Raw genomic sequence first — 14,259 nt, 5'->3', positions numbered from 1 at the left:
AATAAAATATTTCCTTTTCTTTTTACTTACATGTAATTTTAGTCTTGACAACAAAATTCTTTTTAATTCATTCCATCAAAATAAATCACATTAAACAGTATGATTGATAATCTTGTATCCATGATCATCATTATTATTAATGACAATTATTTAATTATATATAATAATAATAACAATAATAATATAAAAATTTCCAAAGAATAAAAATGAATAGTAACAATAGTAACCAACTTTTCTTTGTGCTTGAAAAAAATCCAATTTATTTCAACTTAAGTATATTTTTTCTCTCCTGAAATTAACCAATAAAATTTCGAGAAACTATTTAACCAATAAACATTTAGCAATTTATGCGTAGGTGGAGATAATCGTTACACAGAATTGATGAATAAAAAATTATTATATTATAATAATAATAATAATAATAATAATAATAATAATAATAATAATAATAATAATAATAATAATAATAATAATAATAATAATAAATAGTAACCAACTTATAAAAAGTATGGGAAGAAAGCATGGAAAAAATTTCCCCAGAAAGGGTTTTGTGGAGATTTTCGTAATTTAATAGTTAAATTCATGAGTCAATTAAAGCTTGACCACCATAGAAAATCTGGAAGCATTGGATGACCGTTTCATCCTAGGATGGGACTTCTCAGCAGTGCACATCCACGATAAGTACATGTTATCAATTTATTCTAAAAATGGTCAGTTCAATGAATGAACAAATATAAACTTATCGGGACAGACAATAGTAATGAAAAGATGAATAAGGTTAACTAGATTTCTTAAGATAACTAGATATAAACAAGGTCATGAGAATGGAATGTTTTAGCATTTGTAGAATCATTAAACAGATCATATCTGTTTGATGATGTATCGTTCTCTGATCTGGATGGTTCGTTCTTAAAGTTTTCATTGTTCTTCTGAACAATATTATCAGCACAAACTTCAAGTTGACCAAGCTATCCAGCTTAGAGAACGAAATTTCGCAAGAAATGATCCACCTGAACTATAAATATTCTGCACCATCTCAAGATTATTTCTATCTGAAGTCGATACTGATAGTTGTTAGGCAGATCCAGAAAATTTCTCGAAAAAAAGTCAAGAAAGGCTCTGAAAACACTGAGAAGCATCTTATTCAATCAGAGTTAAGAAGTTGAGTTTCTAATTGGATTACTTATACTGCTACCATGTTTAGTAGCATACCAGAATTTTCCGGAAATCCAAGGACATCTAAAACACTATAAAAACCCTTTGTTTTCTGTACATAAACGAACCTCTGGAGTAAAGCGTTTCTTCCATATCTCACGCCTTTTTTATCGTGTTCAGGTTGCTGTTTAGATCTAACCTGGGAGTTACTAGGAAGAGCTTAGGAACCGAATATAGCGTTAAATTAGAAAACTCATCAGTGATGTTATTCAGAACGAGAATGAAATCTTCATAAAAAAACTATTCAGCTAAGAGAAAACACAATAACCAAGAGTTGACTGTCATTATAAATTAAATCATCTTAAATTGAATTATTTTCATAAAGCTATTTCAAACATATGAATTGCTATTATGTATATAGGCATCTCATCAAATGATTTTATTTACTTAACAACCAACATAGACATTTTAAATAATAATAGCTTATCAATGAACTTATATTAGAATGTATAGTTGTCAATGGCTTGACTTTATCGCCATGAAATATCGAAAAAATTCGAACATCCTTTATTGTTAATTATTATATCAAATTGCTTCACGAACGAACCATCCAGATCAGAGAACGATACATCATCAAACAGATATGATCTGTTTAATGATTCTACAAATGCTAAAACATTCCATTCTCATGACCTTGTTTATATCTAGTTATCTTAAGAAATCTAGTTAACCTTATTCATCTTTTCATTACTATTGTCTGTCCCGATAAGTTTATATTTGTTCATTCATTGAACTGACCATTTTTCAAGTAGACTGATAACCTATGCTTATAACAATATTCAGGTCGATTGTAGCTTGATCTGAATCTTATGCTTAAAGAGATTTTCCGAATTTCTTTTGGTTTCCATGATCCAGAATTTTGGCAATGATGAGTTAAACGGTTTTACTGAGAGTCTGTTAGCGTTTGCGTAGATGAGGAAAGTTTCTACTTTGTCTAGTATAAAAAATGTAACAAGTTGTGCTGTCTACTTTGTAAATTTATCTTTTTTTGCTTCGCAACAGTGATTGTACACAAGTAACTTTATGCTCTGTGTGTTTATTAATATTGAAATATAATATTTTATCTGTGTGGCTAAGTTTCATGTATAACTGTGTTTCTGGAATTCCAGTGTCGGTTCTGCTAATTAAGAGAGGGATTTTGTTTCCTAACTTTTTCTTTTATAAACTTGGTGTCATTAAACATGTTATTTTATAACAGTATTTTTGAGTTCATATCTTTTGAGAGTAACTGAAAAGTCTTGCGGATTGAACGCTATATTCGTCTCCTAAGCTATTCTGTAACCCCCAAGCTAGAACTATACAGCGACCTGGAAACAAGAGAGAAGACTCAAAGTATGCGAGAAGTAGTTTACTCCAAGGTTCGTTATAATACAGAAAATACAGGGTTTTTATAATATTTTAAATGTCCTTGGGTTGCTAGAAGATTCTGGAATGCTACTAAACATAGTAGCAGTGTAGCAGCCAACCAATCAGAACCTCTACATGTGACGTTTCGCTTCCTTGATATTTTTGGCAAAAACTTCAAGTGAACGCTTATTGGACGAAACGCTTCTTAGTGGTTCCTGATGCTTGCTTGTCTTTTGCAAGTAATTTCCTGGATCACCCCAACAGTAACATTGTGTTTACACATAATGTGTATACAGATTTTGCATTGATTATTAGTAAAACTATAACTTTTAGCATTTACATAACAACATCTACAATCAGTTCTGATATAAACAATCTTGTTGGAGCCCACTTGATCTGTTCGTGATTCCACTAATTGTGTTTGAAACATTTTATGTGTTTTAAGAGCTGCTTATTTATGGTGAGCAGTTTCAATACGGTGTCTTTGGTGAATTGTATTCCTATCGAGGTAAATCGAGCTTCGACATTAAAGAAAGTCACTATTTCATAATTGTTTAGTTGCATATACTTGATCTTGGCTAAAAGCTATTTTAAAGAATTCAGTGGGTAATCACATGTTTCAGCTATATTCTTTAGTATCCTGTTGAATTCTTTAGAAAAATTGTAAGTTCGTGCTCCAGGTAATGACACAATCAGTGTTCATCATGGAACTTTGGTCTACCGTAGAATCTATGAATTACAGATTTACTGAATCTCATTATTGATTAACTTCGTTTGTTGATTCTGTTTTTAAAACGTTTCTTATATTTGGGTCAAATCTTTCCAGAGAATATCTATTATACACAATAGTTATCTTCACTTTTTCCTCACGATGTAGATGATTTCCCTGCATCTCTATATTCTTGTTATTATAAGGTGGTTAAAGAGCTTATTGAAATGAAATTTTAAAGTCGCTGACTGATTCTAGTTAGACAACGATTGAAAATCAAGAAATACTAAACAGCTAATTCAACCTATTGTGTACTTCTTTATCAGTACAAGTTCATGATTCCACCATAGGTTAAATCCTGAACATTCAGACCTTGTAATAAGCGCTTAAACCTCGAATCACTTAGTTGATAACCAATGGTTTACACTTAGCAATACTATGCTATTATTATCCATTGCCATTGTTGATATGAATTATTGTTATATCTCGAATAATGAATGGTAACTTTTGGGACCCATTTATAGACAAATACTATGCGTATATTTTTATCGTATAATTGTTAAATAAATAAACTATTCATATTCGTGTTCCTCTTATCATAAGCTTTATTTTGACCTATGAACTATTATTATACGTTTTACCACTCTTGAATTATGTCCTGTCTATTATTCACTACCTCCGACATTCACAGCCACATTCGGCTAAATCTTGTACAATTGTTGGTACGTTGTGGTCTGTCTGGTTGGTATATAAACTCAGTATGTTTGAAATACATGATTCATATCGTAGAGGTTGAGATAGCTGTTTTTGGACTTAACAGATAGGAAGCAGGACCAATAAGGACTCTAGACTGTTCACATGGGTTTTATGCGTCTTTGATCCGATCGATAATTCACTGTACTCTAATTGGCGATATCATTAAGTTATACATTAACAGGGAATACAGGCCACAAGTTATAACCATTATAAATTATAAATGCTAGAATGTAAACCAGTATATTGTTTGTGCTTTTCATATGTACGGATTACTTTTCAAAAAAATATCTCTATCTAAACAAATATTTCAGTGATAAAACTATACACTTATACATAGGCATGGCATTTATTCAACTTCATATTTGAATGGCATTATGTCTAATAAAAAATGTACAAATCAGTTGATACTTATAACAATTTTGCTACTGCTATTTCAGTTAGCGAATAGTGTACTGAACAAGAATACAAGTGGTAAAAGTCAAATGTATTCGAACATAAAATTATAGAACATGTTAGTAATATCTGAGATTCATACAGCAATTAGTTCATTTGCAAAATGTCAATCAATCGTCTCAGATTTCATTGTTCTTTTGTTTCCACACCAACATTATTCTTTGTTCTCGTTCTCTTTTCTTTGATCTTCTTAACCTTTTACTGCCAGGCAATTCACTTTGGACTGATGATACATATTACTTATATCTATGGACTTCAGTAGCACACATTACAATAGTACGATAATCAACTTTATTTAGTGTAAGATAATGTCATACAACAAAATTGATTCTAATTTATAAAACTGAAAGATCTTCATAATGAATGGGTATATGAATGAGATAATTGAACAGTTTGAAAATCTTCACGGTATAAATACTTTCAACTTACACTATAAAACTACTCATTACTTATCAGTTTAAGTAATAAATAAAAAAACTTTAAAAAAAATTTGTTTACTTGTATCTTCCCATTGTTATTGAGGACTGCAGTTGAACAGTCTCTTATTGATATATATGCATTCTGTGCTGAATGCCTCGATATAGCCTTAAGTCACAAGCTTTTTTAAGCAAAGATGAATAGTGGCTAACAGTGAGATCCAGTTTCGCCCCAATTGGGACTCATCAGTTGGATGTACGTACATGCATCTCAAAGTTGATATTCACTCTGGTACTCAAATCCATCTTTGCTTAGAATGCTTGTAAGTGTTAAGGCAATATCAATGTAATACGCACAATATGTACATATACCATCAATAAAAGATTGATCAATTGTAGTAGCTAAATAGATAATACAATGAAATTTGAAGTAAACAATAAATAGGTTCGAATTCCAGAATTAGTATCAACAAAGTCTAATATCTAGATCTATTCAGTGAAGAAAATCATAAATAGAATGAAATACTCTTGATAGATTCCACTGTCAACCACTATCCATCTTTCTGGATAAAAATTTAAATCATTGATTTAAATTAAAATAAAAATCAATAAAATCAGTCTGTTCAATATTGATGAGTCATTCATAGGTTGTTTTAAAAATGCTACTTTTATATTTAAAAGCTTTTTTTTTTGATTTATGAATATTGATTATTGATTTTTTTTTATTCTAATAAGTCTGGAAACAAACAAACAAAAAAAAACTTTTTAGTCCCAAAATGGAAAAATTAAAAAAAAATTACTGACATGACAGAAAAATACAAAACAATGAAGTAATTTCAATGGTTGAGATCATGAGTCCATTGAAGCTAGACCATCATGAAAAACCTGGAAGCATTGGATGACCATCTCGTCCTATTGTAGAACTCCTCAGCAGTGTGCATCCACGATCTCGCCCACCCGCGAGCGCTTAACCACTAGACTACTGAGCCGACATCCAACGGTTTTAATGTCTAAATTCAACTAATCCACGAAATTGAGAAACATATTCATTATTGTCTTCAGTGAGTTACTATCACACAACAGACCTGGTTGAACTCTACTGGTCACTACTTCAAGTAATTGACTGGAAAAATAATGTGACGTAAGAATAAATATGAGTAATCTATGTAATAATACCACATACCATTCAATGATTCTTATAGAAGACTCCTTTACTTTTTAAACTATTATGGGGGGAGGCACAGTCTTAATCCATTCTCGTATAGGATAGAAATAAGGTTATTCCAGAACCATGAACACGCTTCATCATTTACAGGTATATTTCAAAAAAATTAAACAATCCTACAACCTAACCTTTTCGAATAGAAGACTTAGGAGCATATTAGCTGTTTTCATATCCATCAAACTAAACACTTAGCATCCGATGCTTCTTATAGAAGACTCCTTTACTTTTTAAACAATTACTCATCACTTAATCGACAATTTACGAAGACAACGTACCAGAGTATTTACCAATTTGTGTTAGGATAGTACGGAATTGAAAGCCATCCAAATCACACAACCTATATCCTGTCGAATGAGACCAGTACTATAGACAAATTCATTAAGCCGAATTGAGACATACCAACTAATGTTCGCTACAGTATTTCTTTGAAATGATCGGTCTTTATGGAGCCTTCCTTTCACGTCTCCAAATTGACTAAAACTACTGAATCATTGACAAAGAATACAAAATGGAATTTGTCCATGGGTTACAGCTGAGCATTTTAAAAAGAAACCTTTTTTTACTTTTACAGTACAATAATTTGAAATATTTCTAATAAAATAATAGAATACTTTAGCAGACATGATTTTGTCTTTGCTACAACAAAGTCAGTCAGCAACAACGCAGAACTTCGTACGTGAATACATTAGTTCGAGTTGCCATACCACATTAGAACAGAGATGCAATTTTCGATTCAAATCCCATAGTGGTAGAGGTAGTAAAAGTATAAGCAGTAATTGGAAAGGCTAGGATTTTAAGATGTTATTCAAGGAGAATAATCCAGTGAAATAAATTTGGAAAGAGAAAAAAAGGAAGAGAGAACACAAACAGTGGATGCACAAACACACAACTGCCATCAAATCTCGTCAAAAGCGCCTTCCACAAACAAATTTCCTAACGGACATTCTCCTAAAACCGACTTGTGTTTGGAAACTGCTGTTTTCCCTGCTCTATACATCTGAAATAATGTTCATTTACAAGAAATTTCTCTGTTTACTGTAAACTCAATTTACTGACTCTGGTGCGTTCAATCTCGATTAGAGTGGAGGGGAACACTGAAACCGATATGAACGAGTCGGAATCTAGTGTCTACCATACTTTGAGTTGAGGAGCTATTTTCACAAGTGATATGTACTTATACCAGTAGGCATCTGCTTAATCCGACGGTTTGCACCGCAACGATTGACAATAAGAACTTCGTATAATCTGTCTCCAATCATTAACGCATAATAAGTATATTACTATTTAATCTCGTGTCTGATACGTACCGACAATTGATATTCTATCATTTATAAAACGGTGTGATTCATTATTATCACTTACCAATATGATCTATTACTAATAAACTATATAAAAGAGCACTGTGCACTTGGGTTTCATAGTTGAAGAACCAATTCGTCCAGACCCAATATTGTATTTTAGTAAACCAATAACAACAACCAATTTCTGATGAGTAGGAACCGTATGAATTTTTCTACTGTGACTGAACTCGTGCGAGAGATCGTGGATGCGCCCAAATGCCCTTGTACGGTCGAGCAAGGTGAGAGTCAGCTATCTCTCTACAAATGCTCTCACATGGCAACGTGCATATCACCACTACCGAGGAACCCCCACTCACTGCCTTCTCGCTGTATTACTGTTCTTTACGAAAAGCGAATGTCCGGTGTTCTAACCGGGTTGGTGCACACGGAGAGTACATCTAAAGGAGTTGGAAAACCCCAACTCCAATCCAATAGTGAATAAGGGCTCCAGGATCCTAAGTAAACAAATGGCATATGAACCTATTGTTGGTCACCGGCTACCACCGTACGGCACTTAACGTTACTCTACTGCCTTGTTGGTTGGACCTATAGGTCGAAGGCTCTAGGTGTGGCCTCCGAAGGAAACCACCTGTTCGGTTTGGGCACCCGGACAGTATCCCAGCCCTCACACAGATCGAATGATCTATGTGGCGAATATATATTTGGTGTCTCCTTGTACCAATGTTTATGTGTTCAAATAAATAAATAAAATAGTGGATGCGCACTGTTGAGAAGTCCCACACTAGGACGAAATGGTTGCCCACTGCTTCCATGTTTTCTATAATGGTCTGACATTGATCGGTTCACAATCTCACTGAAACTATTGTTATACCTGGAATTTAGCTTGATGAGGTTAGTGAATTAAATAACACCGGAACAGGCGTCAATAAGAAGTCGAATGCATTAAAAGTCATTTATTTTCAATAATGTCAAAATAAAAAAAGTACACTGTAAACATCTCTCCAAAGGAAAGAAAAACAAACGGAATTCACAAAATACAGTGCAAAACCCTAGAATTTCCTATACCCTCCAAAGAGGGTAATTGGACGTCAGACGAAGCATTTGTACTTTGTGCAGAATAAAGCGGTTCATTGAATTCACTTTTCTAATAAAAAACAAAAACAACAACAAGTGAGAAAGAAAAGATGAAAATGAGAAATGAATAAAAGACGGAATTCACAAAGTTTTGATAAATAAACAAAAACGCTATGATTTAAAACAAAAGCTGTTCAAAGACATGGTATTCATAATATTAACTCAATTTTCTCTCTGCCTACTAAACATTCGTAAAAGGAAACAATTTGAGTACTGTCAATAGCTTAAGTTTAACATCTCTGGAAAGAATAGTGACAGTATTTAACCCAGGATATCCGGCAGAGAATTAGGTGGTTTGAGATTGCAATTAAACTTTTGTAAGGAATGATAATAGATATAAATTTGAAATAATACGATATTTACATTATAAATAATCTGAACTTCGTTCCTTAGAATGAATAATAAGAATATAAGGTTTGTAGGACCTAGTATATTTAACTCAGTACAAGTGACTCTCGAGCAAAGAAAGCAGGATAAAATATAATATGGAATAATACAGTTACATTAATCACCTCTTAAATACATGTCAGTCTAACAATCTAACCAAGAACATTGAGCATAAAACACCAGAAACACTTGTAGATAATCTCATCAACCCACCTGCCGCCTACCTACCTACCTACCGACAATTAATTGGTGTATACTTGGAATTTTACGAGTGGGATTTTCGACGGAATAAAAGTTCCATTACATAATTAAAAACAGTAAATATCCATTGAAAACACGAAGAACTTACTTAATTTCAGCCACTTTGGCACACTGCATGAATTAGAAGCAGGTCTATCAGTGCGTCTTAAGTTTTTCTGAGTGTCAATATCCCTAAGAGACGAACTGTTTTGAATTGAGTTGTCGGCTGGTGATTTTTTCATCCTATTTACATAGAAATGAACAAAAAATATTGAGAATGTAATTTAATGGTTTATTCACTGAATCTATATCCAATATGCTCAAAAATTTAAATATGTTATCAATTACTTTACAATCAGCAACTGAGTAAAAATTCTTAAACTCTCCATACCCATAGGCTTAATGGAAAAAAGTAGTTTATCGTTAAGATAGTAGAATCAATCCACATAATGCGAGTATTATTGAAATCCTCACCTATACCCCGACAGATTGTAACCCAGATCCAGTGAAAAAGTTCATTTCTGTCATCAACAAAATGATCTCAATAAAGCGCGTTAGACAGATTATGCTATCGAGAGACTTGTATGTGCAGGTAAGTAGTCAACACACACACACAGAGGGTTGTTTGGGTACCCGATAGAGATTAGATTAATATATATTAAACGACAGGAAAATATTTCTGAACCTATAATCGTATTCAGTCAGTCAGTCAGCTACAACGTAGGACCAGGCATATATATGCATCGGTCTAAGTTGCCACATCTCATTAGCACAAGATGAACACCGAATTCATAGAAGTAGTTAATTCAATAGTAGTTTCTGCTACCTTGACTTGGTGATCGGACTTGCCTATCGTGATGAACCAATCGAGCTATACTGGCTGGAAAAATCGTCCCTCAAGGTCCTACCATGCCAGATAGGTCGGTTGAAGAACGGTTAGACAAAAAGCATTAAACCCAAGGTTCGAAGGCGAAGTCGTACTGCTGACTGTACAGAGGTGTGACAGCAGTAAGGTGTTTCCATCAGACAACCAACATAACAGTGGTGCTGCCTTCCCACAAGAAGGGGTGGGGTTAGAAAAGGTCGACCTTAAAATGCACACCTCACCTGATCCCACGGATATCCGTCTCCGGTGGTAAGGTCTAAACAAGTATGGAGCTAACACGAAAACTATTCACAGAAAGTTCGTGTGTAATCGACCTCAAGCAGTTGTCCCTTGGGCACTACGGTCACGCTCTCATATCACTAAGACCAACTATAACCCCGCGTCATTTTCAGGTACCTCCAGAAGGACCCTTCCACGGTGTGGGCAACCGAGAAGTGATAACTGCCCTCATATGCCTAACAGTACTCAATATCACTGTATTCAATCTCCCTCTTCTATTCCTATTATTTCTCCTACATCGACTTTCAACAGTAAGCTTCCTCTTTTGGCTTCCTCCTCAAGTGTCACCATAGCCAACGATCCTAGTGAGCAAAACACTGTCCAAGGTCTGTTGAAACCTTGCTCCAAACTACATATTGTAGCCTTCAACGTACGCATTCTGTGTCAAATCGGCCATCAGACCTCCTTGGCTAAGATTCTAGAATCTCGAACCACTGATTTATGCTGTGTCTCCGAAACACGCATACAAGATCCTAGTGTGCTAATTCACTTGACCTCACCTCGCCGAAACGGAGAGCCAACGAGATACACCCTCCATGTGTCTGACGACCCGATGGTTAGTTCTCGTGGACTGGCAGGTGTAGGAATAGCACCAAGTACAAGGGCAGAACAAGCACTATTAGAGTGGATCCCCGTTAAAGGCATCTATGTGTTGTTTGGCTGAACGGCTCCGTAAGAACTATATTCGGATTGATGTTTTACTACAGACACGCTTAAACTTTCTTCTAATATCAACAAATACTTTTATACGTCAACTAGAACGCGAAACAGAAGGCGCTAATTGAGAATAAAAGCTTTATTCCAAGGTTGATTTATGTATAGAAAAACGAGGTTATTTATAATTATACATGATCTTGGGCTTTTGAAGATTTCTGAAACCATAAAAAATATGGTAGCAGCATATGTAAATATTCAGTCAAAACCACGAAACATGGTTTTACATTTTCTGATGTTACTGCGAAGATCCTTTTTAACGCCTATTGGAAAAAATGTTTTTTTTTTTAGTTTTTGGGCCTCTGGGACTTTCACGAGGAATAATTTTGGTACTCCCTCAACATGGATAACAACCTGTTTCTGCCCAAGACGAACTTCATAAACTGTCATCTTTCTGTGATAATAGACAGGGTTTCCAAATTGTAATTAATCATTTGTTAATTCGTGTCCATAAGTATGACTTTGGATCTATAAATCCAAACCATTTAGAAATATTAGGAACTTTTGTGTGTTCGGGTAAACGCGAACGTGCTATTGGTGGTATGAAAACCGAAACCAACCTACCTATGTTGAGAACCAGAGAGATTGATCCGATCTGGACCAGCTCTAAAACCGTCATGATGTTAGTGTAGCCAGGTATACAACCGATTAGTGTCAGTAATCTCGATCTATGTTTGTGAAACTTAAACCTTCTAAAATGAGAATGTTAGACGACTCTCTGTGTTTGATCATCATAACCTCTGAAGAATCGCTCTTATCCAACGGCAACACCATGTTAGTAGTGCTGAGATTCGAGAATATATTTAGTCACAGTGACAATAATTTACTTTTAAATGTTCCGTTCGTTATTGGAATCTAGATAGATTTCAAGAATTTGACAAATATTCATAATCGGTTAGATACTTGGCTGAGAGTATACGTTTAATCACTTATTACTACCTCGAAAAGAAAGCAAATAATCTCCAATAGGATCAACTCATCACCAAACAATTTACATTAAGGTGATAATGAAAATAAAAACAAATATTACAGATAATTACTAAATAAATAAATAAATAAATGAGACAAACAACATACCAGTAAGTAACAACTGACTGAGCTTTAATAATATTCTCTTCACTGGCCTTATCTAATATATCTGATCTCAGAACTATATAATGAAAGCAAAATAGAATATCACTGTTTAATTATTTGACTTTATTGAATGAGAATAAGTTGACCCTATTAATGATGTAATCACCAAAATTGAATAAAAAATGCAGTTGATGTAAACTAGTAGTTAGTGAATGACTATTTGCAATATATGGTGTTATAAGTTTAAGAATGAGGAGAGTGAAATTATCGACGATGATCATATAACCTTACCATTTTACAATGATCACACAATCATAATGGAAGGAACATCCGCTACCTAAAGACAACTTAGAAATAAAAGAAATGGCAGTTTACAAATATTTGATTTGATTTCTTTATGATCCATTAAACAATAAACATGCTGGAAACATGAAAGAATCTATGTTTAAGAAAGTGACCCAGAGGCAGAAGAAATCCTCAACGACTGACTATTTGCTGTATGTTCACTGTTGAGTTTCTATCAGAGATCATCAAGTTAAACTTCTAGATGAATTCCTTGATTTTTAGAAGTTATTACTGGTGGAGTTCAACAATACTGAGGGGGCAACAGTGACACTGGATGATAATCATGCTAAATTACGAATTTACTGAAATTAGAAATTCGAATCACTGAGTTTTGACTTCATAAAATCAAGCCAACGCGTTCGCTTCAAAATATAAAGGTTTGACTCCTAGTATAGTTGTATGTACTGCCGATAAGTCTAGTCGAACTACTTTTTTGTACCATCTAGATAGGCAAGTAAATATCAGATCTGCTATTAATGTATATTATCAAACCATAAATAGATCTCATGAATTCATTTGGGTAGTGACTAACAGTGAAATTCATGACACTCGTTTTGTCCTATTTAGAACTTGGAAGCTGAATGTATCTGCATCTAAAATAATGGTCATGACGATAAATAAAGGCACTACCTTTCGCTTGAAGCGCTGACGCGTTATCCACTGAGCTACTTAGTCCAGATAAACACTAACTTGTCCGAGTGTGCTGGTATTAGCGGTAATTTGGAATGTCCCGTTGTTCTTATCAGTTTTCGTTGACATATCTGTATCCTAAGCAGATTGTCTCCATATAATCATCAAACCACAAGTTTTAAAAGAGTTAAAGTGTGATTGGTACTAAAATCCACAACATATATAACGTTTTATTTGGGATTAATCAGTTAGGTGTACCAGTATTCCAATGTTAATGTTCACACTCAAGTTCAACATAGGGCGAAACGCATCTCTTCGATTTTACTACTAGCCACATTTTAACTTTACTAAACCTTGCGAATAAATGAGGCGAAAACGGAGGAATCCGGTCCGAATGTGTATACACCGACAGAGATTGATAAATTGCAGTTCGAAATAACAATAATTAAATAAAACCTTATAAATACAATCCCCTTTTAACTGAAGATCATGGAGTTTTACAACTTACATTAAAAAAATATTATTAATAAATGCGGTTTTTAGTGAAAAACAAAAAAAAACCATCAACCAAGAAAAATAATCGCTGAATAAACACTACTTTTCAAATAATTTGTTCGTTCATACACACACACACGTACACTGTTAAATGATTACCTACTTAAACACTAGTTAAATAGGCCAAATAAGACTTGTTGACAGGCATTAAGTTAAAAGACGCCCAAATGCTCTGGTACGGTCGAGAGTGGGGAGAGTCAGCTCTCTCTCTCTCTCTCCCTCTCTCTACAAATGCTCTCAAGTGGCCACGTGCATACAACCGCTCCGAGGGAAGTTCTACTCGCTGTCTTCTCGCACCACGAGTGTTGTTTACGAAAGTGAGAGAACGAAAAGCGAATGTCCGTCGCTTTAGCCTAGTTGGTGGACACAGAGAGTCCACCTAAGGGAGTTGAAAAATCCCAACTCTAAACCAATGGTGCACATTGGCTCCAGTATCCTGATTGAACTAATAGCGTATGAATCTATTGTTGGTCACCGGCTACCATGTGACTGCATCTCTTGACGTTGCTCCACTGCCTTGTGGATTAGACCTTTAGATCACAGGCTCCAGGTGTAGCCTCTTATGAAAACCACCTGCTTCGGTTTGGGCACTC

The 14,259-nt window shown here is 34.4% G+C and overlaps 2 protein-coding genes across 3 annotated transcripts in view; both read right to left on the bottom strand.

Moving 5' to 3' along the window:
- ASPSCR1_3 (Tether containing UBX domain for GLUT4) overlaps positions 1-159 on the bottom strand; it is a 34,067-nt gene extending 33,908 nt beyond the window's left edge. Inside the window, exon 1 of the mRNA XM_012941202.3 lies at positions 31-159. The gene's annotated coding sequence lies outside the window, so the exon portion shown is untranslated. The remainder of the gene's footprint in view (positions 1-30) is intronic.
- A 5,459-nt stretch (positions 160-5,618) lies between these two features.
- ASPSCR1_1 (Tether containing UBX domain for GLUT4) overlaps positions 5,619-14,259 on the bottom strand; it is a gene marked incomplete at both ends in the record, with an annotated part of 36,475 nt that continues 27,834 nt past the window's right edge. Inside the window, 3 exons of one of the 2 annotated variants that reach the window (XM_012941201.1) lie at positions 5,619-5,632; positions 9,293-9,426; positions 12,140-12,212. In XM_012941201.1, coding sequence (XP_012796655.1) covers positions 5,619-5,632; positions 9,293-9,426; positions 12,140-12,212 — 221 coding nt within the window. Of the gene's footprint in view, positions 5,633-7,068; positions 8,567-9,292; positions 9,427-12,139; positions 12,213-14,259 lie in introns of those variants that run through there. The other variant, XM_051217642.1, reaches the window with a different exon arrangement.

The sequence above is a fragment of the Schistosoma haematobium genome, chromosome 5 (genome assembly GCF_000699445.3).
Source record: "Schistosoma haematobium chromosome 5, whole genome shotgun sequence".
NCBI lineage: Eukaryota > Metazoa > Platyhelminthes > Trematoda > Strigeidida > Schistosomatidae > Schistosoma > Schistosoma haematobium.
The sequence above is the reverse complement of the archived record's forward strand: the minus strand, read 5'-3'. Positions and strand labels throughout refer to the sequence as shown.